The sequence below is a fragment of the Heterodontus francisci genome, chromosome 15 (assembly GCF_036365525.1).
Source record: "Heterodontus francisci isolate sHetFra1 chromosome 15, sHetFra1.hap1, whole genome shotgun sequence".
NCBI lineage: Eukaryota > Metazoa > Chordata > Chondrichthyes > Heterodontiformes > Heterodontidae > Heterodontus > Heterodontus francisci.
The window spans coordinates 31,441,362-31,467,192 of NC_090385.1; the positions used below are offsets into that span (position 1 = coordinate 31,441,362).

Genomic DNA, 25,831 nt, shown 5'->3' on the forward strand with positions numbered 1-25,831 from the left:
TCAATTAAGTTAGTAAGACATGACATTCCCCTAACAAATCCATGCGAATGGAAAGTTGTTTCCAGTGGCGTTCCACAGGGCTCAGTGTTGGGTCCCTTGCTGTTTGTGGTATCCTTTCCTTTCCTTTTGGGCCTCCTTATCTCGAGAGACAATGGATACGCGCCTGGAGGTGGTCAGTGATTTGTGAAGCAGCGCCTGGAGTGGCTATAAAGGCCAATTCTAGAGTGACAGACTCTTCCACAGGTGCTGCAGAGAAATTTGTTTGTCGGGGCTGTTGCACAGTTGGCTCTCCCCTTGCGCCTCTGTCTTTTTTCCTGCCAACTACTGAGTCTCTTCGACTCGCCACATTTTAGCCCCGTCTTTATGGCTGCCCGCCAGCTCTGGCGAACGCTGGCAACTGACTCCCACGACTTGTGATCAATGTCACAGGATTTCATGTCGCGTTTGCAGACGTCTTTATAGCGGAGACATGGACGGCCGGTGGGTCTGATACCAGTGGCGAGCTCGCTGTACAATGTGTCTTTGGGGATCCTGCCATCTTCCATGCGGCTCACATGGCCAAGCCATCTCAACCACCGCTGACTCAGTAGTGTGTACAAGCTGGGGATGTTGGCCGCCTCGTATATATGAATGATATAGACTTAAATGTGGGAGGCATGATTGGGAAATTTGCTGATGACACAAAAATTGGCCGTGTAATTAATAATAAAGAGGATATCTGTAGACATCCCTGATTAATCCGTGCCTTCCTAAGTGGCAGTTTGTCCTGTCCCTCAGAATTGATTCTGAGAATTGAACAATTTACCCACCACCGAAGTCAGACTGACTGGCCTAAAATTATTTGGCCTACCCTTCGCACCCTTTTTAAACAATGATACAACGTTCGCAGACCTTCAATTATCTGGTACCTAGCCTGTATCTAGTGAGGGTTTGAAGATGATCCTCAGCGCATCTGCTATTTCCTCCCTATATTCTGTAGTAAATGGGCAAGAGAGGGGAAACAATAGGCGAGAGTCCAGAGTTAAAAATCAGAGGTCCCATGGTGGGATAAAATTGATGTAGGTAGGGTGAAGTCACCATCGAGCTTCAACAAACTGTTGTTCAAGTTTGAAGACAGATGTGGTGGGTGAGTACAGTCCAGAAGCTATTTGAAGATCCAGAAGCTGCAGAGAAATGTACTTCAGCCCAAGAGAGTGAATCTCTAGCCAGGAACCAGACCATAGCTGAAGCTCAAGAACCAGTAGAACCAGAAAGCCAGTCATAGGCTCAGCAGGGAGCAGTAGCAGTGGGGGATGGGTTCTCTGCCGATCAGTTATTTTAAAATTTAAGCACAGTAGAGTAAAGGCACAGCAGCTGAGTTTTATGGTGTAGTCCACTGCAGAAATGTAGACTTGATGTCCAGAGAAGTTAAAGAATTTGGAAGCCAAATTTGACAAAGATTAGGGTGGCCATTTGTCAGATTTTATACCGGACAGTCCGGTATACTAGGGTTAGGGCAGAAGAGTCATTTAAAGAGACAGGCACCTAAAGTAATTTCACAAAATACAGGAGTCTAAATGACAGTGACCAGCCAGGAATACACTGCGATTCAGTTTGCTATTCTCATCAACATTTTTTCACTTGAAATTAATCCATTATACTCTCAAACACAGGTGGCTCTGGTGCTTTTTTAGTTGCGGACTTGCGGATGGGAAGCCCGTGATGATGTTATCTCCATGCATAATGATGTCTTTCGGCCCCTGCACTGCTGGTCTGTCAGGTCTGGTGTCTGGCATTCTTGGCCTCTGGCAGTGGCCACCCTAACAAAGATCCAGTGCTCACTGAAGAAGGCATGGTCGGGGGACTGATAGTGGAAGTTTAAACTAGCAGTTAATTTGTAGTTAGGGCTAAAATGTACCCACTATAAGAGCCAGGGGATCTTAAACAATGGAAGAGAGGAGACTGAGGTAGAAAGGGCAATGGATGACAGTTGATGACCAAGGATAGAGATGCACAGTAAGGAGCTCCATTGGGAGCAGACAACCCAGGAACTATCTTAAAAGCCTAGATTGGATGGGAGTTAAGACTCATCTCTGGCAGGCAACCTCAAACCAGCATGCATAGAAATGCAGAAACTTTAAAAGTAAATAAAAGCTTTCATAATGGTCTCACAGCATAAGAATGGCGTAAATGGAGAGCTGCCAGAAAAATTCATAGGGCACAAAAGATTCCAAGTTTGACTTTTAAGACTATGCTGCTGACCTCATCCAGGGGCAGCCATAGGTATGCAACATGCCTCTGAATCCCTGAACTAGGGTGGGAAAGGTTAGCAAGGGTTCCTGCTCCTGATTGGTGGTGCAAAGACCTTCTGTGGATATTGGGCAGGGACAGTACGGGACTTCCATGTAATGCCATCCATGGTCAAATGATCAGCCAAGACTCTTTAGGTTCCCATGAGGAGTGGCCATTTGGGTAAGGTATCAAAGGGCAGCTTTAAAATGAAGCAAATTTGCCCAACAGATTTTTTTTAAATGCAGTACCAGTCGTGAAATTAATTCTTTAACCCACCCTTTTAAACAATATTCTACTGAACTGCCTTATAATCAAAAGTAATCTTTACTGCTGTCTCAGTTATCTCCCAGCATTTTCTACAAACTTTCTAACTGATTAGAAGATGCCTAGGAGAAGACACATTATCTAGGATTCACTCTCAGAAATTCCAGTCTGTGCCAGTATTAGCTCGCCCATCAGAGCTATCTACTCAAATCCCATCTCTGTACATCTTTTTATAGTATATATCTCATGTTTCATTGAGACGGTCCAGTTTGGTGATATCTTAAATTGGAAGTTTGGGCAGCAAGATCTGTTCATGAGGTCACTAGGGCAGAACACACACATACATAAGTAGAGAATTTTAATGAAAAATATCCAATCCTGGACTGCTATTATCAGAAACACACCAACAAATGCATTTATCTTCCTTTATGTCACCTCTCCCAATGGCCATGTTGATAAAGACAATGGTCCAGATTTTAATGTCAAGATAACAGTGAAACTAATAGAGTTTGCTGTTATTTATGTGTAAATGGCACAGCGAGGCCAGGGAAGGGATAGATGCACAGTTAAATGACAATATCTTAAAGATGCCATCCGCGTTGTGTCACTCCGCTGTTTGCTTCCGAAAATGGCATCTTGCTGTCTGCCTCACCATTGACGTACATTGAATGTTGTGAAGCTTTAGCTGCATGGTAGGTATGAGCTCAACTCACCACAAACAGTGAATTCTTTTTCAAGTTTAAGTATCCTTTTAACAATGTGATCATTGTTAACTGCTATCAATGAACTTCGCTCGAACACAAAACTTGCTATTACAAGTGTGGAGTTTTATTCCTTCGGATATTAATTGTTGGAGATTTTAAAAATACCAAATTGAAAATTTTGGGGGTAGAGTTTCTGCTTTGGGTGCAATTGGAAATTCCAGTGCAAATTGCACCCAAAATTGTGCCTGTTTTGTAAAGTGCAACCCCCCCACCCCCTCCCAGGTTTCCACTCAAACTTACTTGCCCATTACCGAAAGCAAAATCTGCCATGAACCAGTGCAAATTGGGCAGCATTTTAAAATGAAATCTTTTGAAAAATGTATCTTTAAATAATACTCCTTAATATATTTAAGAGTGGTAACTTCGTAAAATTTGATTAAAACAGTTGGAAGTGGGTTTATCACAAGAAAAGACTTGCGGGTTGATAGGTAAATTGGCTATTGTAAAAAACTTGCCCCTAGTGTAGGTAGGTGGTAGGAGAATTGAGGGAAGGTGGGGATGTGAGAGGGAAAATGGGATTAATGTAGAATTAGTATAAATGGGTGGTTGATGGTTGGCGCGGACTCGTTGGGCCGAAGGGCCTGTTTCGGTGCTGTATCTCCCTATGACTCTATGACTAAAAGGAATTTTAAATCACTGTCAATCCACTGCCAACGGGCAACCCAATTTTAAATTACTGAAAATCACAAAAAAAATACCATTTCCTAACTAGACCGTGGTACCGTAGTCAGTTCCTTAGTAAATTTTAGAAAACATTCAAAACCTTTGAAAACATACCTTGGTGACCTTGCACCTATAAGTCCCAGCTTAATTTTTGGAGCGTCCTCGAAACCCTGCAAATGAGAGTAATTAATGGAAACTCCCACTGGTGATTAATTCACCCTGGGGGTGTGGCTAGTTTTGTGAGTGGCACCTGTTTCTAACGTGATATTTTTAAAACTAATGTAAAACATTGCGAAGATTCGAGTTGTGCTGAGCACAGTTTGCATTTACAATTCTGTGATCTTTTGTGCTGGTTATGCAGATATCAGGCAGATGAGCCCAAAAAAAGCAGCAGAATCATGCAGAAACTACCAACATACAAACGAACATATGAATTATGAGCAGGAGTAGGCCACTCAGCCCCTCGGGCCTGCTCCGCCATTCAATAAGATCACGGCTGATCTGACTGTAACCTCAACTCCACATTTCCGCCTACCCCCAATAATCATTCACCCCCTCTAGGTCTTTACCTCCTCTCTCTACTTTTACTTTGTTTAATTTCCCTCTCGCTTAATCCACTCTTTCAGTTCCGATTTGACATTCAATTCACCCACTCTAACTTACACTTCCTTCTCAGTCCTTGCACTGTTTATTTCTCAATCCTGTTACGACCAGGTGAGAAAGGGGTCTTGGGTTCCCTCTCAGCCTTTGCTTGGTCTTACCGTAACAGGGTTTAATTTTAAACACACCGTTTTTTTAGCTCCCCCTTAGTGAATCCTTGATCACTAACTTCCAATTATAAGGCAAAGAAACTAGCCAAACAGGTTTTCTTAGGTTTAAAGAAAAAAGGTTGAACTTTATCAAACTTAAACTCTAATTCAGTTAATGCCTATGCGACGCGCCCATGCTGGCCTGCATACGTGATACACACATGCAGATAGAGACAGAAAAGAGCAGAAATAACGTAGAAAAGTTTGAGACAATATCTGAAGATGGTTTTGGTTGCAGTTCTTCGAGCTTGCTGTAAAGTCCTTGATTGTAGGTAGGCTTTGCTTTTCATTGGGGCTCAGTATTCTTCTTAAACCGTGTTCGATGTAGGAGACTTTTCTCTCGAAGTTCATGTGTCCTCAGTGGGTCCAGAGGCTTGTGAGAAAGAGATGGGAGCAGACAGGAGAGGTCTTCTCACTCCAGGAGTAAACTGCAGTCTCTCTCAGTTCAAACTCTTTGCACAATTCAGAAAAACCCAGGTTGCCACGCAGGTTAGTCATGTGACTAGCTGGTCTGACCACGTCTGTTTGTGGATTCTCTTGTCTTAGCTGACCATGGAATGTCTCTTCTTACACAGAACACCTGGTGCTCCAAGTCCATTGTGGGTTAAATTGGAGCAAGGAATAGCCCCTTAGTCCCTCCAAGCACTGTCTGTTAGCATGCAAATTTTTTTTCCAGCCACGACTGATCTGTTTAACAAGTTATTTCCTCGCTCCAGCAACAGTTTAAAATCAATGTCATGACAAAATTAATATGCCTCATTCTTGGCGGGGAGGGGGGGGTTCTACATGACAATCCTTTAATCTGATTGGTTAAGGAGATATACAGTTGCTTGCCCTGTTTACTCTGGTCTCAAATGCCATTTTTCCATCAATGTGTCGATATCAGCTTGCACTTTCAGCAATTTAGTGGGGTAAGTGTTTTGAGCTAAAAGGTGAAGGAGCAAGCCTAACTAAATAACAACTTGCATTTATATAGTGGCTTTAATGTAATAAAACATCTCAAGGAGCATTATGAGCCAAATTTGACACCAAGCCACATAAGATATTAGGGCAGATGACCAAAAGCTCGGTCAAAGAGGTAGGTTTTAAGGAGTGTCTTAAAGGAGGAAAGAGAGGAGCGGCAGAAAAGTTTAGGGACGTAATTCAAGAGCTTAGGGCCAAGGCATCTGAAGGCATGGCCGCAAATGGGCAAATCAAAATCAGGGATACTCAAAAGACCAGAATTAAAGGAGCGCATTTACCTTGGCGGGTTGTGGGGCTGGAGGAGATGAGAGATAGGGAGGGGCAGGGCCATTGAAGGACCTGAAAACAAGGATGAGAATTTTAAAAAAACAAGGGGTCATTTAAATGGGAGCCAATGCCGGTCAAGCACAGGATTGATGGATGAACGGGGCTTGGTGTGAGCTAGGGCTTGGGCAACAGAGTTTTGAATAACCTCAGAGTAGAATGTGGGAGTCGGGCCAGGAGTGCATTGGAATAGCCAAGTTTAGAGGTAGCAAAGTCATGGATGAGGTTTTCACCAGCACATAGCTGACAGGGAGGGAGTCAGGCCATATTATAGACTTGGAAATTGGCCAAAACTAAGACTGCCGAAGGGCCAGATCTTGCTGGAGTGGACATCTGGAGAGGCCAACTGGAAACTTAGTGAACGACTGGACCAACAGTCTATTTCTTTAACCAATGAGATTTAACAATTGAGAAAGAAACAGAAGAATGACTGGGAAGAAGAGTGAATCAGAGTCAAATCAGAAGAGAAATAAAGAGGAGATTGGATTAAAAGAGAGAGGAAAGAGACAAATGAAAATCAAAGAAAATGAAACATTTTACATTTAAAAAATCTCCAATTTACAACCTGTAGGAATGAGACTCCAGTTTAAATTGTTCACTTTCTAGACTGGAGAGATTGGTTGGCATTAAAGGAAAATCAATCTCATATTAAAAAGGTACAAACGCTCCTAATTACAAGCCTTAACTTTCTGCGGTGAGTTGAATTGACAATTAATGCGCAAATGTAACAACTTTATGAATCTCTCAGGGAGTTGAGGCCGAGCTGCTCTTTTTGCAAGGCTAATGGCACAGGTGCACAAATCATCCAGCAATTTGTAGCGATTCTGAATTCACAGCATCGTTTTCTTGGTAAAATTTGCTGAACAATTTACACATTAACAACAGTGAGTACCATTTAACTTGCTATTATGTTTACAGCTAAATTGTGGCGAGTCGAAGAGACTTAGTAGTTGGCAGGAAAAAAGACAGAGGCGCAAGGGGAGAGCCAACTGTGCAACAGCCCCAACAAACAAATTTCTCTGCAGCACCTGTGGAAGAGCCTGTCACTCCAGAATTGGCCTTTATAGCCACTCCAGGCGCTGCTTCACAAACCACTGACCACCTCCAGGCGCGTATCCATTGTCTCTCGAGATAAGGAGGCCCAAAAGAAAAAGAATGTTTACAGCAAAATGTGACCCAGTGTACAGCTACATAGACCAGGAAGGATCGAGGTTCGATTCTCATTCTGCGCTGCATTAGTTGATCTCAGCCAGGATGGCTTCCTTCTATGCAGTAAGTGAGCCTATGGCAATAGACACCCCAGAATTAAACCTTGAAGGGCCGCTGTGAAACTTTACCTCTGTACAGGTTACAAGGAAAGAACATTGGCTGGAGTGGGGGATTTTACAAATCAATAACTATTTATGGGACATGTTCAGTAGAATATACCTTCCCTTTAACCTATATTACAGTGACAAGTGAATTCATCAGCTGAGAGGCACTGCAGGACATCACGCAGAGGTAAATACATGTTACTTGTTTAGTCATGAAGATTCCAACCTGCCAAGAATGAAGCATATTAATTTCATATGAACATTAATTTTAAACTGTCGCTGGAGTGAAGAAATTACTTGTTTAAAAAGAGATCACCAGACACTTGGCTGCAGGATATTTGCATACTAAGAGACAGTGCTTGGAGAGACAAAAGAATTGCTCACTGATTCAATTAACAGAGATTGGGCTGGGCAATGGTGATCCACATCTTGTCTGGGTAAGAGACAGCACAACATCCCCCCAACCGAGAGCTTTGAAATCCACAAACATAGAAGTGGTTAAACCAGCTGGTCACATGACTAACCAGCTGATCCAAGCTTTTTGAAGCAGACACAGGACAGTTTGAATTCAGACTATATGTTGTAACTGAATCTGCAACAAGACAGCCTCTCTCCTGCTTTCTCACAGGACTCCGGACCCACTGAAGACACATAAACCTCAAGAGAAAGACGCTTACATCGAAACAAGTTAACGTGTGCACGGGGCCCCAACGAACAGCACGACTTACCAAAGACTCCACATTGAACTCAAAAGACCATAAATAACTACCAGATATTGTAAGTGTGCGTGCATTTTGCTTCTGGAACCTAGGCCAGTAAGGCTTGCTGTTTGTTGGGGCCCAGTGCACGCTTTAACTTGTTTCAAACTTTTCCCCTTTATTCCTTCTACTTTTTCTGTCTCTATCTGCGTGTCTGTCTATCACGTATGCATGCTAGCGTGGTCGCGTTGCATATTCGTAGTCATTAACCGAATTAGAGTTTAAGATGAACAAACTTTCACCCTTTTTGTTTAAATCTAAGAACACCTGTCTGATTTCTTTGCCTTACAATTGGAAAGCAGTGAACAAGGATTCACTAAAGGGGGGGGGGAGCTAAACACGGTGTTTTTAAATTTACCACCCCCCCCCCCCCCCCCCCGCGTTACAGTTAGACCAGGCAAAGGCTGAGAGGGAACCCCTAGACCCCTATCTCACCTGGTCGTAACAGTTTACTGTAATTAATTTGTAATAACTCCAGTAAAATGAGATTACTGCATTCATTCCAAAGAGCTCATAGGAAGGGAAACTTAAAACTCAGTAGTTACGCCCTCTCCTTACAAATAAACTTATTTAGAAGCTTAGAATAAGTTTGAGTGAATCACTTGTAATGGAATGCTTCTGATTACCTCAACACTAAAGACAAGACTCTATTAACCTGCTTACATTGAATCCAAGACAAGATTAACACACAACAGTGGTGCAAAAGTAAGTGTGCGTGCATTTTGTTTCTGGAACCTAGGCCAACACAAAGGGTATTGTCCCTTTAAGGGAAGTGTTTACAGATTCCCCAGACAGTTAATGTTCTGGAGACACTTCCGACAAACGTGCATTTGCAACACCTCACTCATCCCTGAATAAAATGCATCAATGCAAAACGTTCCCCAACTCTGATAACGCGACTCCCTGCCCTTCGCCCGGTTCACTCACCTCCATACAGCCAGTTTTCCTCATCATCATCATCGGCGTCCAGGCCACCGCCTGGCGCTGCCGTGGTCTCTACAGCCGAGCTGAGCGAATCCATTTCGGTGGCCATGCTGGGTGGGAGAGAGGCGGAATCCATACAGATTGGGAATAGAGGAAACGGAGGGAAACGCTACGGAATCCAGTCAGGGCGGTGCGCTGCCTCCACCGATTACTATCGCCGCCCTATCGAGTCCGCGCCGCCAACCAGTCCACCCTATCGAGTCCGCGCCGCCATCAGCTCCTGCACGCTCCTCCGCTGGGTCATAGCGCCCGCTTGGATCGCTTAATTGTACAGCAAACACTGGACAAAAATAATCAACTTTGCAGATCTAACCAGTTCAATTATTTTGCACTCGTGTTTCTAATGAACTATTTTGATGCACCTCGCTTTTAAAAATAATCACAGTTCCATGTGTTTAAATGAGTCGATAAACTGTCCCACACTTTTCATCCATTATCCCATGCCTGTATTTCTCCAATGTTGATGGTTCTTAAACGTATGGTCCTGCAGCTGCCACATAATTATTGTGGACATGCAGCTAAACGTCGCCATGGGGATGGCATCAGGGACGCTTAAGTCCACTCCAACTGAGTGGCGACCGCTGCTGTCCCACATTGCCCCAGCTGCCATTCACTGTGACCCCACTAAACCCCATGAAATGGAAAAAAAATCATGAGCAACACTAACCTTTTTATTTATGAAGACTTGAAAAATCCACCACGAAAGTGCTTAAAATCAGGACAGCCATTCTGGGAAACAGCAGCTAACATTCATGCAGCTGGTATCAGCCTGCTACCAGAGCAACGGAATCATCAGACGCATGCAGCATAAAGGACCAACACCTCCTCACCGACCCTGGCTTCAAACATTCTCCAAGACAGTGGACAGTGCTCAACCGAATCCACACAGGGTATGGATGGTGTGACCCCCTGCACTATGGGTGGAAGATGAGGGACAACCCGAAGTGAGATTATGGCCATGAGTCCCAGACCATGCAACACATCACATCAACCTGCCCATTATGATCTGTTGTGGGAGACACCTCATTTCTCCACTTGGCATCTCAGGAGGCCATCAAATAGATAGCCTATTTGGACATCCCTTTAATAGCTTTTCCCACCAGACGAAAGTTGTAATAGAGGTAGTAACGTATGGATGGAATATAAACAAGTACGAATTACAAAGCTGTCTACAGTCGACTGGGGGAGTTTGTTCAACAATACTTCATCAGAGAACAAATGCACTGCATTAAAGGTGAGTTGGTGGCATAGTGGTGATATCGCTGAACCAAAGGATTAGGCTAATGCTGTGGGGATACAGGTTCAAATCCCACTGTGGTGGAATTTAAATTTATTTAATAAAAATCTGGAATTGTAAGCTTGTCTCAGTAATGGTACCATGAAACTATTTTTGATTGTTGTCATTAATGTCCTTTAGGGAAGGAAATCTGCTGTCCTTACCTGGTCTGAGTCCAGACCCACAGCAATGTAGTTGACTCTTACTGCCCTCTGAAATGGCCTAGCAAGCCACTCAGTTGTCAAAGGCAATTGGGGATGGGCAAAAAATCACTTGAAAGAATTTGAAAAAAATGCTGAGCATAGAGGATAAAATGCATACAAAATTAGAGATCAGAAACTAAATGAGTGTGAGCACAAGTGTGTCGGCAAATTAATCAGCAATGAAATAAGGAAGGAAAAAAATCTAAATTATTTTGGGAGAAAGGTCAAGGAGTTCACGGGCTTGACTACTGAATCATGGCTGAAAAAGTTGGCTCCATAGTACCAGTAGTTTCAGTGCTATGAGTGCAGGTTTAGTTTAAAAAAAAAGCATCCACACTGCTCCAGCATAATTCCTGTGTGACGCCATGTTGTTGAGGGTGTTATGTGTGTGCGCAGAAATCTGCAGAGTAGGCAGACTGTGATGTCAGTCAATATCTAACATTGAAATAAAAGCAAAATACCACAGATGCTGGAAATCTGAAATAAAAACAGAAAGTGCTGGAAATACTCCGCAGGTCTTTTCTAACCTTTGCCAGTTCTGATGAAAGATCACAGACCTGAAACGTTAACTCTGCTTCTCTCTCCACAGATGCTGCTTGACCTGCTGAGTATTTCCAGCACGTTCTGTTTTTATTTATTATTAATGTCAAACAAGATTTGACATCCAACCAGCCATTTTTGGCCTTGCTACTCTAGGTAACAGTCTCTCTGATGCACACACAGCTGAACATGTGTTCAGCAGCACCAGGGACCACAGCACCCCTGCTCCCCACCCCCAATAGGGCTATTTGAAGGGATCATCATCCAACTTGAAGGTTAGTTGCTCATTACTTTCTACTGAATCTTGCTGAGTTTCTGGAAGTACTGGGTGTTTGGAGCATTTCAGAAAGGTTGGTAAAAATCTGCAGGAAGTGGTGCTGAACATTGTGGAGGTGTTGGTTGCTACTGCAAGGTCTCTCAACCCACTTCCTGCTTCCGGTGATGGGGAATATAGTTGCAGTCCCCCTTGGGTTGCAGCATCAGAGGAAGATGAAGCAAAGAAGACAAGTGGCTTGCAGAGGGAGGAGGGGGAAGACGGGCTCTCAGCAGGAGACCTTATCCGCTTAGGGTCTTCTGGGAGTACTTCTCCTACCTCTACCTAAGCCAGAAGCAGTGTGTTCAGCAGCTGCTATTCACCAAGAAGGTGGTCACAGAACTGTGTCATCCCTTGGAACCAGACCTGCGGCCTCAAAGCAGAGTGGCCATACGGTGAATGTGCCTCTCAATTTTTTTGTAAGCGGATCCTTCCAGGCTGAAACAGGTGACATAGCAAACATCTTGTAGTTCATCATCCATCGCTGACAACAGAGAGGTGACAGAGGCTCTGCATGCCAGGAAAGGGAACTTCATTGTCTCCACACATTTTTTAAAAGAATCTAGGGAAGAGATAGCAGAGGCATTACTACACATTTAATAATTTATTAGAAAAAGGTGTAGTGCCAGAGGATTGGCAGATAGCTAACATAATTCCTATATTTAAGGGGGACAGAATATGCCCAGGGAATTATATACCAGTCAGCTTAACATTGGTGGTAGGAAAAATAATGGAATCCATACTGAAGGAGAGAATGGAAGAAGGACATCGAGAAAATAAAACTATAATAATGAATTGTCAGCATGGATTTCAAAAGGGAAAATCTTGTTTGACCAACCTTATTGAATTTTTTGAGGAGGTAACAGAAAGAGTAGACATTGGTAATGGAGTAGATGTAATTTATTGGGAATTTCAAAAGGCCTTTGATGGTGCTCCAGTTTCCTCCCACATGCCAAAGACTTGCAGGTTGATAGGTAAATTGACCATTAGAAATTGCCCCTAGTATAGGTAGGTGGTAGGGAAAATATAGGGACAGGTGGGGATGTGGTAGGAATATGGAATTAGTCTAGGATTAGTATAAATGGGTGGTTGATGGTCGGCACAGACTCGGTGGGCCAAAGGGCCTGTTTCAGTGCTGTATCTCTAAACTAAACTAAGGTGCCCTATAATACACTAATGAATAAGGTCAGAGAATGCAGAGTCAGGGACATGTAGCAGAATGGATTGCTAGTTGGCTTCAAGATATATCAGGAAAGGATGAACAAGCCGGGTCTCTTCTCTTGTAAAAAGGCTGAGGGTTAACCTAGTAGAGGTCTTTAGGATAATGAAAGGTTTTGATAGAGTGGATACAGAGAGAATGTTTCCACTTGTGGGGAAGAGCATAACTAGAGATCATCAATACAAGATAGTCACCAAGAAATACAATAGGTAATTCAGAAAAGCTTCTTTATCCAAAGATTGGTGAGAATGTGGAAATCACTACCACAGGGATTGGTTGAAGCAAATAGTACAGATGCATTTAAGGGGAAACTGGACAAACTAAACACTAAGAATGGATGAGAGATTATTTGAAGAGTAGGAATCAGTAAGTACATGTTGTTGGGACCCTTGCTGTTTCTAATTCATTATAATGACTTGGAACCTCTGCATATTGATAAAAATAGCAGATGACACCAAACGAGGAGAGCAGTTGAATCTGAGAAGGCAGAAATGGAACTTCAAAATAGTTACACAAAATCATAGAATGATCCAGCACAGAAGGAAATCATTCAGCTCATCGTGCCTGTGTCAGCCTTTTGAAAGAGTTACCCAACTCGTCCTACTCCCCTACTCTTTCCCCACAGCCCTGCAAATTTTTTCACTTCAAGTATTTAACCAATTTCCTTTTGGAAGTTATTATTGAATCTGAATACACTACCCTTCCAGGCAATGCATTCCAAATCATTACAACTTGCTGAGTAAACAATTTTTCCTTGTGTCATCATTGGTTCTTTTGCCAATTATCTTAAATATATCTCTTCTGCTTACCCACTCTTCTGCCACTGGAAACAGTTTCTCTTTATTTACTTTACCAAATCCCATCATGATTTTAAACACCTCTATCAAATCTTCCCTTAACCTTCTCTGCTCTAAGGAGAACAACTCCAATTTCTCTAGCCTCTCCATGTAACTGAAGTCCTTCAGCCCTGGCACCAATCTAGAAAATCTCCTCTGCACCCTCTCTAAGGCTTTTACAACCTTCCGAAAGTGTGATGCACAGAACTGAACACGATACTCCAACAGGGGCCCAACCAATGTTTTAGAAAGGCTTATCATAACTTTCTTGCTTTTGTTCTTTATACCTCTATTTATAAAGCCAAGGATTATATGTGCCTTATTAATAGCCTTCTCAACTTGTCCTGTTACTTTCAAAGGTTTGTTTACATGCATCCCAGCAGCTGGATTTTATGTGACTCTCTGAGAGGGGATCGGAGAAGTGGGGGGCGGTGGTGCTCATAGAATTGCGACGGGAGGCGGGGTGGATGGCCCATCGCAACCCCGTCATTAAGTGATGTTGTTGGGGGCAGGATAGGCTGACGATGGCCTTCCCACCCAGAGGCCAATTGAGCCCCTTAAGTGGCCTATTAACAGCTGGGATTTAACCAGTGGTGAGGGGTGCCTCTGCTACACTGAGAGGTCGCCTGGTAATATGAGGCACCTATCCTGCGGGCTTGGGGGAGGGTCCTTCCTCCGTGGACAATCTGCAGACCATGGAGGATCCTTGCTGGGAATAACTCCACCTCCCCGGACCCCGCTCCCCCTGCACAACGCTCAACTTCCCACCCCTAGTAACTGGGGCCTTCTGAACTGGTCCCGGCAATCTCGCCTCACCTACCTCTGGTCTGGGTTTCCAGCGCTGGGCCTGGGTCCAAGGCCTTTGCAGTAACAGCAATGGCCACTGCTCCCAGTGGCACTACTGATACTGCTGAGCTACCGGCCCTGTGATTGGCCGGCAGCTCTTGGAGGCAGGGTCCTGTCTTTAAAGGGACAGGGATCCTGGTGCCCAGTCCTTAAGTGCCGGAAAAACGCAAGATTGCTTTGGGTGGGCGGCGGAGGGTTGGTGGGATTGGAAAGGTCAAGGTGGGATTCCCCCCACCATTTTGACCTGGCACCAGAAAATCCAGCCCCAGATCTCTCTGTTCCTGCACACCTTTAAAATTGTACCCATTTACTTTATAATTGCCTCTCCTCATTCTTCCTATCAAAATTTCACACTTGCCTTCATTAAATTTCATCTACCATATGTCTGCCCATTTCACCAGTCTGTGTCCTGCTAAAGTCTGTTACTATTCTCCTCACTGTTTACTACATTTCTGAGATTTGTGTTATCTGCAAACTTTGAAAATATACCCTGTATTACGAAATCCTGGTCATTAATTTATCGAAAAGAGTGGTGGTTCTAATACCCACACCTGGGGACACCACTGTATATTTCCCTCCCATCTGAAAACAGCCATTCACCAATAGTTTCTGCATTCTGTCCCTTAGTCAATTGCATGTCCACACAGCTCTTTAATTCCATGGGCTTCAATTTTGCTAACAAGTCTATTACATGGTACTTTATCAATCATCTTTTGAAAGACAATATACACAATGCCAAACACACTACTTCCATCAACCCTCTTGTCATGCAGGCCCCCACCTGCCAAGAATGAAGCACATTAATTTCACCACATGAACATTAAACTTCAAATTGTTGCTGGGAAGAAAAGAGGGCCTATAGTCACATGACTAACTGGCTGTTGCAGAGTTTTGAACTGAGTGTTTTAAATTTGCTACAGAGAATTTGAAGACTGAAAGCTGTTTGCTCCTGGACTGAAAAGACTTCACTTGGCTGGCTTGCCGCAGCCTTTTCTGTCTGCTCTCATCTCTTTCTCACCAGCTTTGGAATCCATTGAAGACACAGGAACCCCAAGAGAGAAAAGTCTCCTACAGTGAACAAGGTTTAAGAAGAATGCCAGGCCCCAACGAAAAGCAAGAACTACCTACAAGCATGAACTACCTACAAAAGGTCTCTAGAGTGAGCTCGAAACACAGTAATAAGAAACTCCTCAGCTATTGCCTCAAACCTCTCCACTTTTATTTTTCTTCTGTTCTTTTCTGTCTCTATTTGCCTGTGCATATCGCGTATACATGTTAGCATGGGGGGGGGGGGGTGCGTGTATCCGTAGGCGTTAACCGAATTAGAGTTTAAGTTTTAATAAATTTAACTTCTTTAAACCTAAGAAAGCCTATTTGTGCTCATTTCTTTGCCTTATAATTGGAAAGCGGTGAACAAGGATTCACCAAAGGGGAGCTCAAAACACACTGTGTTAAAAAATTAAATCCTGTTACAGTAAGACCTGGTGAAGGCTGAAAGGGACCCCTAGACACCTTTCTCACCTGGTCATAACACTCTCCATTACTTCATTAAGGAACTCAATCAAGTTAGCCAAACACGATTTGCCTTCAACAAGCCCATGCCAGCTTTCATTTGTTAACGCATATTTTTCCAGATGCTCGTTAATTTTGTTCCAGATTATTGTCTCGAAAAGTTTCCGCACCATCGACATTAGGCTGACTGGCCTGTAGTTGTCGGGTTTTTCCCTCTCCCCTATTTTAAAAAGGAGTGCAACACTTGCAATCCTCAAGTCCTCTGGCATCACTCCTATATCAAAGGATTGCAAGATTGTGACCAGATCCTCCACAATTTTCACCCTTACTTCCCTCAGCAATAGAACATAGAACAGTACAGCACAGTACAGGCCCTTCGGCCCACGATGTTGTGCCGAACCTAGAATGTGCAATCTAGAATGTATCCCATTTGGTCTGACAGCAAATGTGGTACCATTATTCAAGAAGGGTAGCGGGGATAAACCAGGTAAACCAGTGAGTCTAACATCAGTGGTAGGGAAACTATTGGAAAAAATTCTGAGGAACAGGATTAATCTCCACTTGGAGAGGTAGGGATTAATCAGGGATAGTCAGCATGGCTTTGTCAGGGGGAGATCATGTCTTACTAACTTGATTGAATTTTTCAAGGAGGTGACTGGATATGTAGATGAGGGTAAAGCAGTTGATGTAGTCTACATGGACTTCAGGAATGCTATTGATAAGGTCTCACATGGGAGATTAGTTAAGAAGGTAAGAGCCCATGGGATCCAGGGCAATTTGGCAAATTGGATCCAAAATTGGCTTAGTGGCAGGAGGCAGAAGGTGATGTTTGAGGCTTGTTTTGCGAGGGGAAGCCTGTGACCAGTGGTGTACCGTAGGGATCAGTGCTGGGACCCTTGCTGTTTGTAGTGTGATCAGTAAGTTTGCAAATGACACGAAAATTGGTAGTGTCGTAAATAGTGAGGAGGAAAGCCTTAGATTACAGGACTATATAGATGGGCTGGTAAGATGGGCAAAGCAGTGGCAAATGGAATTTAATCCTGAGAAATGTGAAGTGATGCATTTTGGGAGGACTAACAAGGCAAGGGAATATACAATGGCTGGTAGGACCTTAGGAAGTACAGAGGGTCAGAGGGACCTTAGTATACTTGTCCATAAATCACTGGATGTAGCAGCACAGGTAGATAAGGTGGTTAGGAAGGCATATGGGATACATGCCTTTATTAGCCGAGACATAGAATATAAGAGCAGGGAGGCTATGATGGAGCTGTATAAAACGCTAGTTAGGCCACAGCTGGAGTACTGTGTACAGTTCTGGTCAGCACACTATAGGAAGGATGTGATTGCACTGGGGAGAGTGCAGAGGAGATTCACAAGGATGTTGACTGGGCTGGAGCATGTCAGCTATGAAGAGACATTGGATAGGCTAGGGTTGTTTTCCTTAGAGTAGAAAAGGCTGAGGGGGGACCTGATTGAGGTGTACAAAATTATGAGGGGCATTGATAGGATAGATAGGAAGAAACTTTTTCTCTTAGCGGAGGTGTCAATAACCAGGGGGCATAGATTTAAGGTAAGGGGCAGGAGGTTTAGAGGGGATTTGAGAAAAGATTTTTTCATCCAGAGGGTGGTTGGAATCTGGAATACACTACCTGAAGGGGTGTTAGAGGCAGGAACCCTCACAACATTTAAGAAATATTTAGATGAGCACTTGAAGCGCCATAGCATACAATGCTACGGGCCAAGTGCTGGAAAGTGAGATTAGAATAGATAGGTGCTTGATGGCCAGCATAGACATGATGGGCTGAAGGGCCTGTTTCTGTGCTGTATAACTCTATGACTCATGGTGTGGGGGGTAACATATTGGCAACATCCTCTTCATTAGTGAACACAGCTGCAAAGTATCTAATTTGCCCCACCCTGCCTCTGCTTACTCTTTTACTATTTGTATAGTGTCATAGAGTCATTTACGGCACAGAAGGAGGCCATTTGGCCTATGGGGTCCATGCCAGCTCTCCATGGAGATATCCAGTCAATCCCACTCCCCTGCTAGATCCCTGTAACCCTGCATGTTTATTTACTTCAAGTGGCCATCCAATTTCCTTTTGAAGTCATTAATTGTCTCTGCTTCCACCACATTTGTGGACAGCGAGTTCACCTGCTGTGTAAAAAAGTTCTTCCTCATATTCCCCCTGCACCTCTTGCCCAAAGCCTTCAATCTGTGTCCCCTAGTCCTTGTACCGTTAGTTAATTGGAATGATTTTCCTTGTCTAACTTATTTAAGCCATCATAATCTTGCACATCTCTATTAAATCTCCCCTTAATCTCCTTTGAACATGCTGATAAAAGACTTTTGGGTTCTCTTTTATTACTCATTAATCTATTCTCATACTCTGTTTGCCTCTCTTTCTTTTTTTTAATTCTCCGCTGTACTTTTTGTATTTATTTTGGTTCTCTACTGGATAAACCTGGCATTTAACATAAACCTCCTTTCTCTGTTGCAATTTAATGGGAACCCAGATCCAAACTAGTAAAAGGCAAACTCAGGAGTGAGGTCAGAAATGTCTTCATACAAGGAGTGATCAACACATGGATTTCTGGATGGGACCGTAGAGACAAAAACCTAAGAATCTTTTAAGATGCAGTTGGATGCCATAATGGGCAGACTGCAGGGTCTTTCTAGATGTGTGTGCTAAGGTGAGTAGAAGGTTCTTCTCATCTGTATATATCTTGTAAAAATCTTTTCTTTCCAAAATTGGGTAGGTGGTGGAAAGGTAGCAAGGCAGAGACAGGAGTAGGGGCAGTAGGCAGTAAATTTAGAATTGAACATGCTCTTTCGAAATGCTGCCCATAGCCATTTTGAATTTTTCAAAGAACAAAGAACAGTACAGCACAGGAACAGGCCATTCGGCCCTCCAAGCCTGCGCCAATCTTGATGCCTGCCTAAACTAACACCTTCTGCACTTCCGAGGCCCATATCCCTCTATTCCCTTCCTATTCATATATTTGTCAAGATGTCTCTTAAACATCGCTATCGTATCTGCTTCCACCACCTCCCCTGGCAGCAAGTTCCAGGCACTCACCACCCTCTGTGTAAAAAACTTGCCTTGCACATCCCCTCTAAACTTTGCCCCTTGCACCTTAAACCTATGTCCCCTAGTAACTGACTCTTCCACCCTGGGAAAAAGCTTCTGACTATCCACTCTGTCCATGCCGCTCATAACTTTGTAAACCTCTATCATGTCGCCCCTCCACCTCCGTCGTTCCAGTGAAAACAATCCGAGTTTTTCCAACCTCTCCTCATAGCTAATGCCCTCCAGACCAGGCAACATCCTGGTAAACCTCCTCTGTACCCTCTCCAAAGCCTCCACGTCCTTCTGGTAGTGTGGCGACCAGAATTACACGCAATATTCTAAGTGTGGCCTAACTAAGGTTCAGTACAACTGCAACATGACTTGCCAATTTTTATACTCTATGTCCCGACCGATGAAGGCAAGCATGCCGTATGCCTTCTTGACTACCTTATCCACCTGCGTTGCCACTTTCAGTGACCTGTGGACCTGTACGCCCAGATCTCTCTGCCTGTCAATACTCCTAACGGTTCTGCCATTTACTGTATACCTCCCACCTGCATTAGAACTTCCAAAATGCATTACCTCACATTTGTCCGAATTAAACTCCATCTGCCATTTCTCTGCCCAAGTCTCCAACTGATCTATATCCTGCTGTATCCTCTGACAATCCTCATCATTATCCGCAACTCCACCAACCTTTGTGTCGTCCGCAAACTTACTAATCAGACCAACTACATTTTCCTCCAAATCATTTATATATACTACAAACAGCAAAGGTCCCAGCACTGATCCCTGCGGTCATAGATTTTTAAATTATAGCAAAAATATGTAATATTTGAGTTTATCCATATTCCTACCTGAACAGTCAGTTCCCTCAAAAAGGTATCTCTCCTTTCACAAAGGCACTGTACCTCGACTGCATCCTCCAGTTCATTGGCACTTTCTTTCAACCAGCTTAGAGGTACTTCTAATTCTCTTCCCCTTCTAACTACCTATACAGATCAGAGAGGTATTCAACTTTATTAACTGTGCACTTATTTCATAGAACTGCACCACCAATCATCTGACAGTTCACTGAAGAATTCTACCTTCTCCAAACTCTTCCTCTTTCTCCACCCCCCAGTTCACAGAGGCATACTACTCCCTTGATACTCTTCTCACTGCCAGTCCTAATTGCAACTCATGCCTGACTCCAAGAGGAGGCTTTGTACTACAGATATGAATTCATGATGTATTGAAAGAGCAGGAATTTCTGCTTGTAGCCTGCAGTGCAGAATCTGCTCCCAGAGCATAACAGCTATGTTAGAAACAAGGCCAGCATGAGGAAAAACAGGGTTAGTATGAAGCCAAAGTGGAGTGTCTGCACCTGCAAGAGGCTGACAAGAGGGAACTCTTGAACTGATGGAGAAGTGCGCATCAACGGCAGTCCAGTAAGTGAGGTCACAAAACTCAGGTCCTACCTTTTATTAAGCAAATCCTATTCCAAATTTTAAAGAGAAGGACAATATTGGACGATCACAATAAATGGGACACAAATGAATGGGCCAACTGACACACAACATCACAAAATCCTGCTGATGGTACGGACTGTGATATTGGCCACTGATGGGGCTGAAGTGTTCAATGATGAGGGTATATGCATACCTAATCCTCCTTCTTTCATCCCACTTCTCCCTCCTCCCTCAATTTCTTCTGGCTTAAAAGCTGATGTAAGCACGCAAGTGGAGGGAGAAAAAAGAAATGTCGTGGTAGTAGGGGACAGTATAGTTAGGGGGATTGACACTGTTCTCCGCGGCAAAGAGTGAGAGTCTAGACTGCTGTGTCGCCTGCCCAGTGCCAGGGTTCGAGACATCTGCTCAGGGCTGGAGAGGAACATACAGTGGGAGGGGGAGGATCCAGTTGTCGTGGCCCATGTAGGTACCAACGACATGCGCAGGACAAGGAAAGAGGTTCTGCAGAGTCAGTATGAGGAACTAGGCGCAAAATTAAGAAGCAGAACCTCAAAGGTAATAATCTCTTGATTATTACCTGAGCCATGTGCAAATTGGCGTAAGGCAAATAAGATTAGAGAAATGAATGCGTGGCTGAAAGACTGGTGTGGTAGAAGTGGGTTATGGTTTGTGGGCCACTGGCACCAGTACCGGGGAAAGTGATGGCTGTACCATTGGGACGGTATACAACTGAACAGTGCTGGGGCTGGGGTTCTAGCGAGCTGCCTAACTAGGGAAATAGAGAGGATTTTAAACTGAATAGTGGGGGCAAGGGATCAAATTTGGGAAGATATGGTAAATCAAGGAGTAGAGACAGGCAAGAGGGAAAGGTATTAATATGGGAAATAATAAACAGACTGTGACAGGAAGGGACAGAGCATACAAATCTAAGAGTAAATCAACAGATAAGGTGAGATATTACAAAAATAATAAAAGGACACAATTAATGGCGCTGTATCTGAACGCATGTAGCATTCGAAACAAAACAGATGGATAGAGATGAGAAATCATAAAGCCAAGAAGTCACTTGTGGGAGTGGTGTACAGGCCACCTAACATTAACCACACTGTGGGACAGGGTATAAAGGAAGAAATAATGGCAGCTTGTCAGAAAGGTACAGCGATAATTATGGGGGATTTTAATATAGACTGGAAAAATCAGTGGCAGAGGTAGCCTAGATAAGGAGTACATAGAATGTTTTTGGGATAATTTCTTGGAACAATACATCTGGAGCCAACCAGAGAGCAGGCTATACTAGACCTGGTATTGTGCAATGAGATAGGATCAATTAATGACCTCATATTTAAGGCACCCCTAGGTAGCAGCGATCATAATGTGATATAATATCATAATAAAACTGAATTTTACATTCAGTTTGATGGAGAGAAGAATGGGTCCAAGACTAGTATTTTAAACTTAAATAAGGGCAATTATGAGGACATGAAAGCGGAGCTAGCTAAAGTGAACTGGCAAATCAGGTTATGGGATAGATCAATAGAGATGCAGTGGCAGACATTTAAGGAAATATTTCAGAATACACTGAATAGATACATTTCAACGAGAAAGAAAAATTCCAAGGGTGGGACCCGTCATCCCTGGTTAACTAAAACAGTTAAAGATAGTATCAAACTTAAAGAAAAAGCCTATAATTGTGCAAAGATGGGAGGCAGGTCAGAAGATTGGACAGAATATAAAAAACAGCAAAGAATGACTAAAAGATTGATAAGGAAGGTAAAATTAGAGTACGAGAGAAAGCTAGATAGAAATATAAAGACAGATAGTAAGAGTTTCTATAGATATTTAAAAAGGAAAAGTTAACAAAGTGAGCGTTGGTCCTATAGAAAGTGAGTCTGGGGAATTAATAATGGACAATAAGGAGAAGGTAGATGAATTGAACAGATATTTTGCATCGGTCTTCACTATTGAGGATATAAGTAACATCTCAGTATTAGCTGTAAGTCAGGAAATGGAAGGGAGAGAGGAACTCAAGAAAATTACAATCACCAGGGAAGTGGTACTGAACAAATTGTTGGAGCTGCGGGCTGACAAGTCCCCGGGTTCGGATGGACTTCATCCTGGGGTGTTAAAAGAAGTGGCTAGTGAGATAGTTGATGCGTTAGTTTTAATTTTCCAAAGTTTAGGGAAGGTTCCTTTAGATTGGAAAATAGCTAATGTAATTCCTTTATTCAAAAAGGGAGGGAGACAGAAAGCAGATATAAGATATTATAGCAGGGCATTTAGAAAAATTCAAGGTAATCAAGGCAGAGTCAACATGGTTTTGTGAAAGGGAAATCATGTTTAACCAGTTTATTGGAGTTCTTTGAGCGAGTTATATGTGCTGTGGATAAAGGGGAACCGGTGGATGTATTGTGCTTAGATTTCCAGAAGGCATTTGATCAGGTGCCACATCAAAGATTACTGCAGAAAATTAAAGCTCATGGTGTAGGGGGTAACATATTGGCATGGATAGAAGATTGGTTAGCTAACAGGAAACAGAGAATAGGCATAAATGGATCATTTTCTGGTTGGCAAGATGTAACGAGTGGTGTGCCACAGGGATCTATGCTGGGGCCTCAACTTTTTACAATTTATATAAATGACTGAGAAGAAGGGACCGAAGGCATGGTTGCTAAATTTGCTGATGTCACAAAGATAGAAAGGAAAGTAACTTCTGAAGAGGACGTAAAGGGGCTCTTCTTCTTCTTTGGCCTCCTTGTCTCGAGAGACAATGGGTAAGCGCCTGGAGGTGGTCAGTGGTGTGTGGAGCAGCGCCTGGAGTGGCTATAAAGGCCAATTCTAGAGTGACTGGCTCTTCCACAGGTGCTGCAGAAAAATTTGTTTGTCGGGGCTGTTACACAGTTGGCTCTCCCCTTGCGCCTCTGTCTTTTTTCCTGCCAACTGCTAAGTGTCTTTGACTCGCCACACTTTAGCCCCGCCTTTAAAGGGATATAGGTAGGTTAAGTGAGTGGGCAAAGACCTGGCAAATGGAGTATACTGTGGAAAAGTGTGAAATTGTCCACTTTGGCAGGAAGAATAAAAAGGAAGCATATTATCTAAATGGTGAGAGATTGCAGAGCTTTGAGATGCAGAGGGATCTGGGTGTACTAGTCCATGAATCACAAAAGGTTAGAATGCAGTTACAGTACGTAATTAGGAAAGCTAATAGAATGTTATTGTTTATCGCGAGGAGAATTGAATACAAAAGTAGGGAGGTTATGCTTCAGCTGTACAGGGCATTAGTGAGACCACATCTGGAGTACTCTGTAAAGTACTGGTCTCCTTATTTAAGGAAGGATGTAAATGCTTCAGAGGCAGTACAGAGGTTTAGTAGACTAATACCTGGAATGGATGGGCTGTCTTATGAGGAAAGATTCGACAGGCTAGGTATGTATCCGCTGGAATTTAGAAGAGTAAGAGCTGACTGGATTGCAACATTTAAGATCCTGAGGGGTCTTGACAGGGTGGATGTAGAAAGGAGGTTTCTCCTTGTGGGAGAATCTAGAACTAGGGGTCACTGTTTAAAAATAAGGGATCTCCCATTTAAGACAGAGATGAGGAGAAATTTTTTCTCAGAGGATCGTGAGTCTTTGGAATTCTCTTCCTCAAAAGGCAGTGGAGCAGAGTTTTTGAATATTTTTAAGGCAGAGGTAGATAGATTCTTGATTAGCAAGGGGGTGGACGGTTATCGGGGGTAGGTGGAAATGTGGAGTAATTACTTCAGCCATGAACTTATTGAATGATGGAGCAGGTTCGAGGGGTTGCGAGGTCTACTCCTGCTCCTAATTCGTATGTTCATATGTACGTATTTGCAGCCACCAACTTAGAAACTGACACTGCATGTATTTTAGAGGTTAGGATAGAGGAGGGATCTGCACATTGAGAGACACCAGGCATGAGTGGGCTGCAGCCAGGGCAGGGGGAAAGGATAGCCCTGGTGCCAGCTCTCCAAAGAGTGAGGTAGCACATAAGTTCTGCTGCAAAGGACTCAGATGAGAACTTTGATGGGCCAGGCTAAAGAAGAAGGCTTAAGTGTCAAATGCTTGGTGCACTGGAAAGCCTGCCAGAAAGTTTGTGCTCAATGACAAGGAGCATGGAGCAGCTCAGCATCAACTTGGCACAGGACTTGGTGCAGAGCCCATCCTTTCTAATGTGGACCGAGTGGTCATCTCCACCAGCACACCTGTCGAGCCCATCATGATGCAGCTGATGTCACAGATTCCATTGCAGTACGATCAGCTTCTGTCAAAGGTCTGAGTGCTGCAATGGAATCTCAGACTGCTCTCATCGTGGCTCTGGAAACCACTGTTCAAAGGGGCTTCTAGGGCATCACAGCAGTTCATCAGTCAGTTCTCCAACAGATCAGTAGGATTGCTGAGGCACCACTCTGAGCCGGTGGCAGTAGCTCCATGGAGCATGAACCTGCTTTCCTCGCTCAGGATGATAGCATTCGTGTTCCTACCTCAGTCAGTACTCTTGCTGTTGCCTGACGCACAACCATCCCAGACTGCTGCTGCCCCTGCCGAAATGATGCAGTCTAAACCCAAGCCTCCGAAGCCTGGAGATGCATGATGCCCTCCTCCAATGCCATCTGCAGTCTCAACTGAAGGTCAGCAGCTTCCCACCACCCATGCTGCAGTGTCTGGGGAAGCACCTCGTAGGAACACTATGACAGGCAAAGACACATGGAAGACAGGGACTAAGGGAATGCAGAAGGATTATTAGTTTTTGTTTGCATTATGTAATAATTGCAATCCAATTTTATAATTTCAATGTGCATTTTCTGGTAGGTTTTATTTTTTTGTTGTAGCAAAGAGGATGATGTGATGATCAGTGATAGAGGAAAGCTAAAGAGTGTGGGACTGTTGGTGAATGTGGAGGTGTGGTCAATGTTATTGGTATCGCTCATTAATTATTTCATCATGTAGAGCCTGGGCAGAAAGGTGCTGCCTACATTGTTGCCTCCCTTTCTCTTCTTGTTCCTCCAGTTCCTGTTGCACTGCCTCCTCCTCCTCTTCCTTGTGCTCCTGCTCCTCCACTTCTTGCTTGTTAAGTGGTGGCAAGGGCTGTTCCCTCATAATGGCTAGGTTGTGCAGCATGCAGCATACTGCCACAAATCCTGATACCCACTCAGCTGAGTATTGCAGGGCTCTTCCACAGCAGTCCAGGCAGTCTAAGCATTGTTTGAGGACACCGATGGTGTACTCTGTAAGACCCCTTGTGGCAGCACATCTCTAATTGTAGGCCTGCTGTGCACATGTGCATGGGTTCTGGAGTCTTGACCAGGGTCTTGAGTGGATAACCCTTGTCACCCAGCAGGCAGCCTTTGATATGCCCTGGCTGTTCAAATACAGGTGACAGAGAAAACCACCACAGAATGGAAGAATCGTGACTGCTGCCAGTAGAATGGGCATT

At 43.7% G+C, this 25,831-nt stretch overlaps 1 protein-coding gene across 5 annotated transcripts in view; it reads right to left on the minus strand.

The window, feature by feature from the left end:
• LOC137377579 (pre-mRNA 3'-end-processing factor FIP1-like) overlaps window positions 1-9,369 on the minus strand; it is a 74,113-nt gene extending 64,744 nt beyond the window's left edge. For 3 of the 5 annotated variants that reach the window (XM_068047351.1, XM_068047350.1, XM_068047348.1), the window contains exon 1: window positions 9,057-9,368. In XM_068047351.1, the coding sequence (XP_067903452.1) occupies window positions 9,057-9,189 (133 nt within the window). In that variant the 5' untranslated portion in view covers window positions 9,190-9,368. Of the gene's footprint in view, window positions 1-9,056 lie in introns of all 5 variants that reach the window. The other 2 variants (XM_068047352.1, XM_068047349.1) reach the window with 1 other exon arrangement.
• Window positions 9,370-25,831: the final 16,462 nt, after the last annotated feature.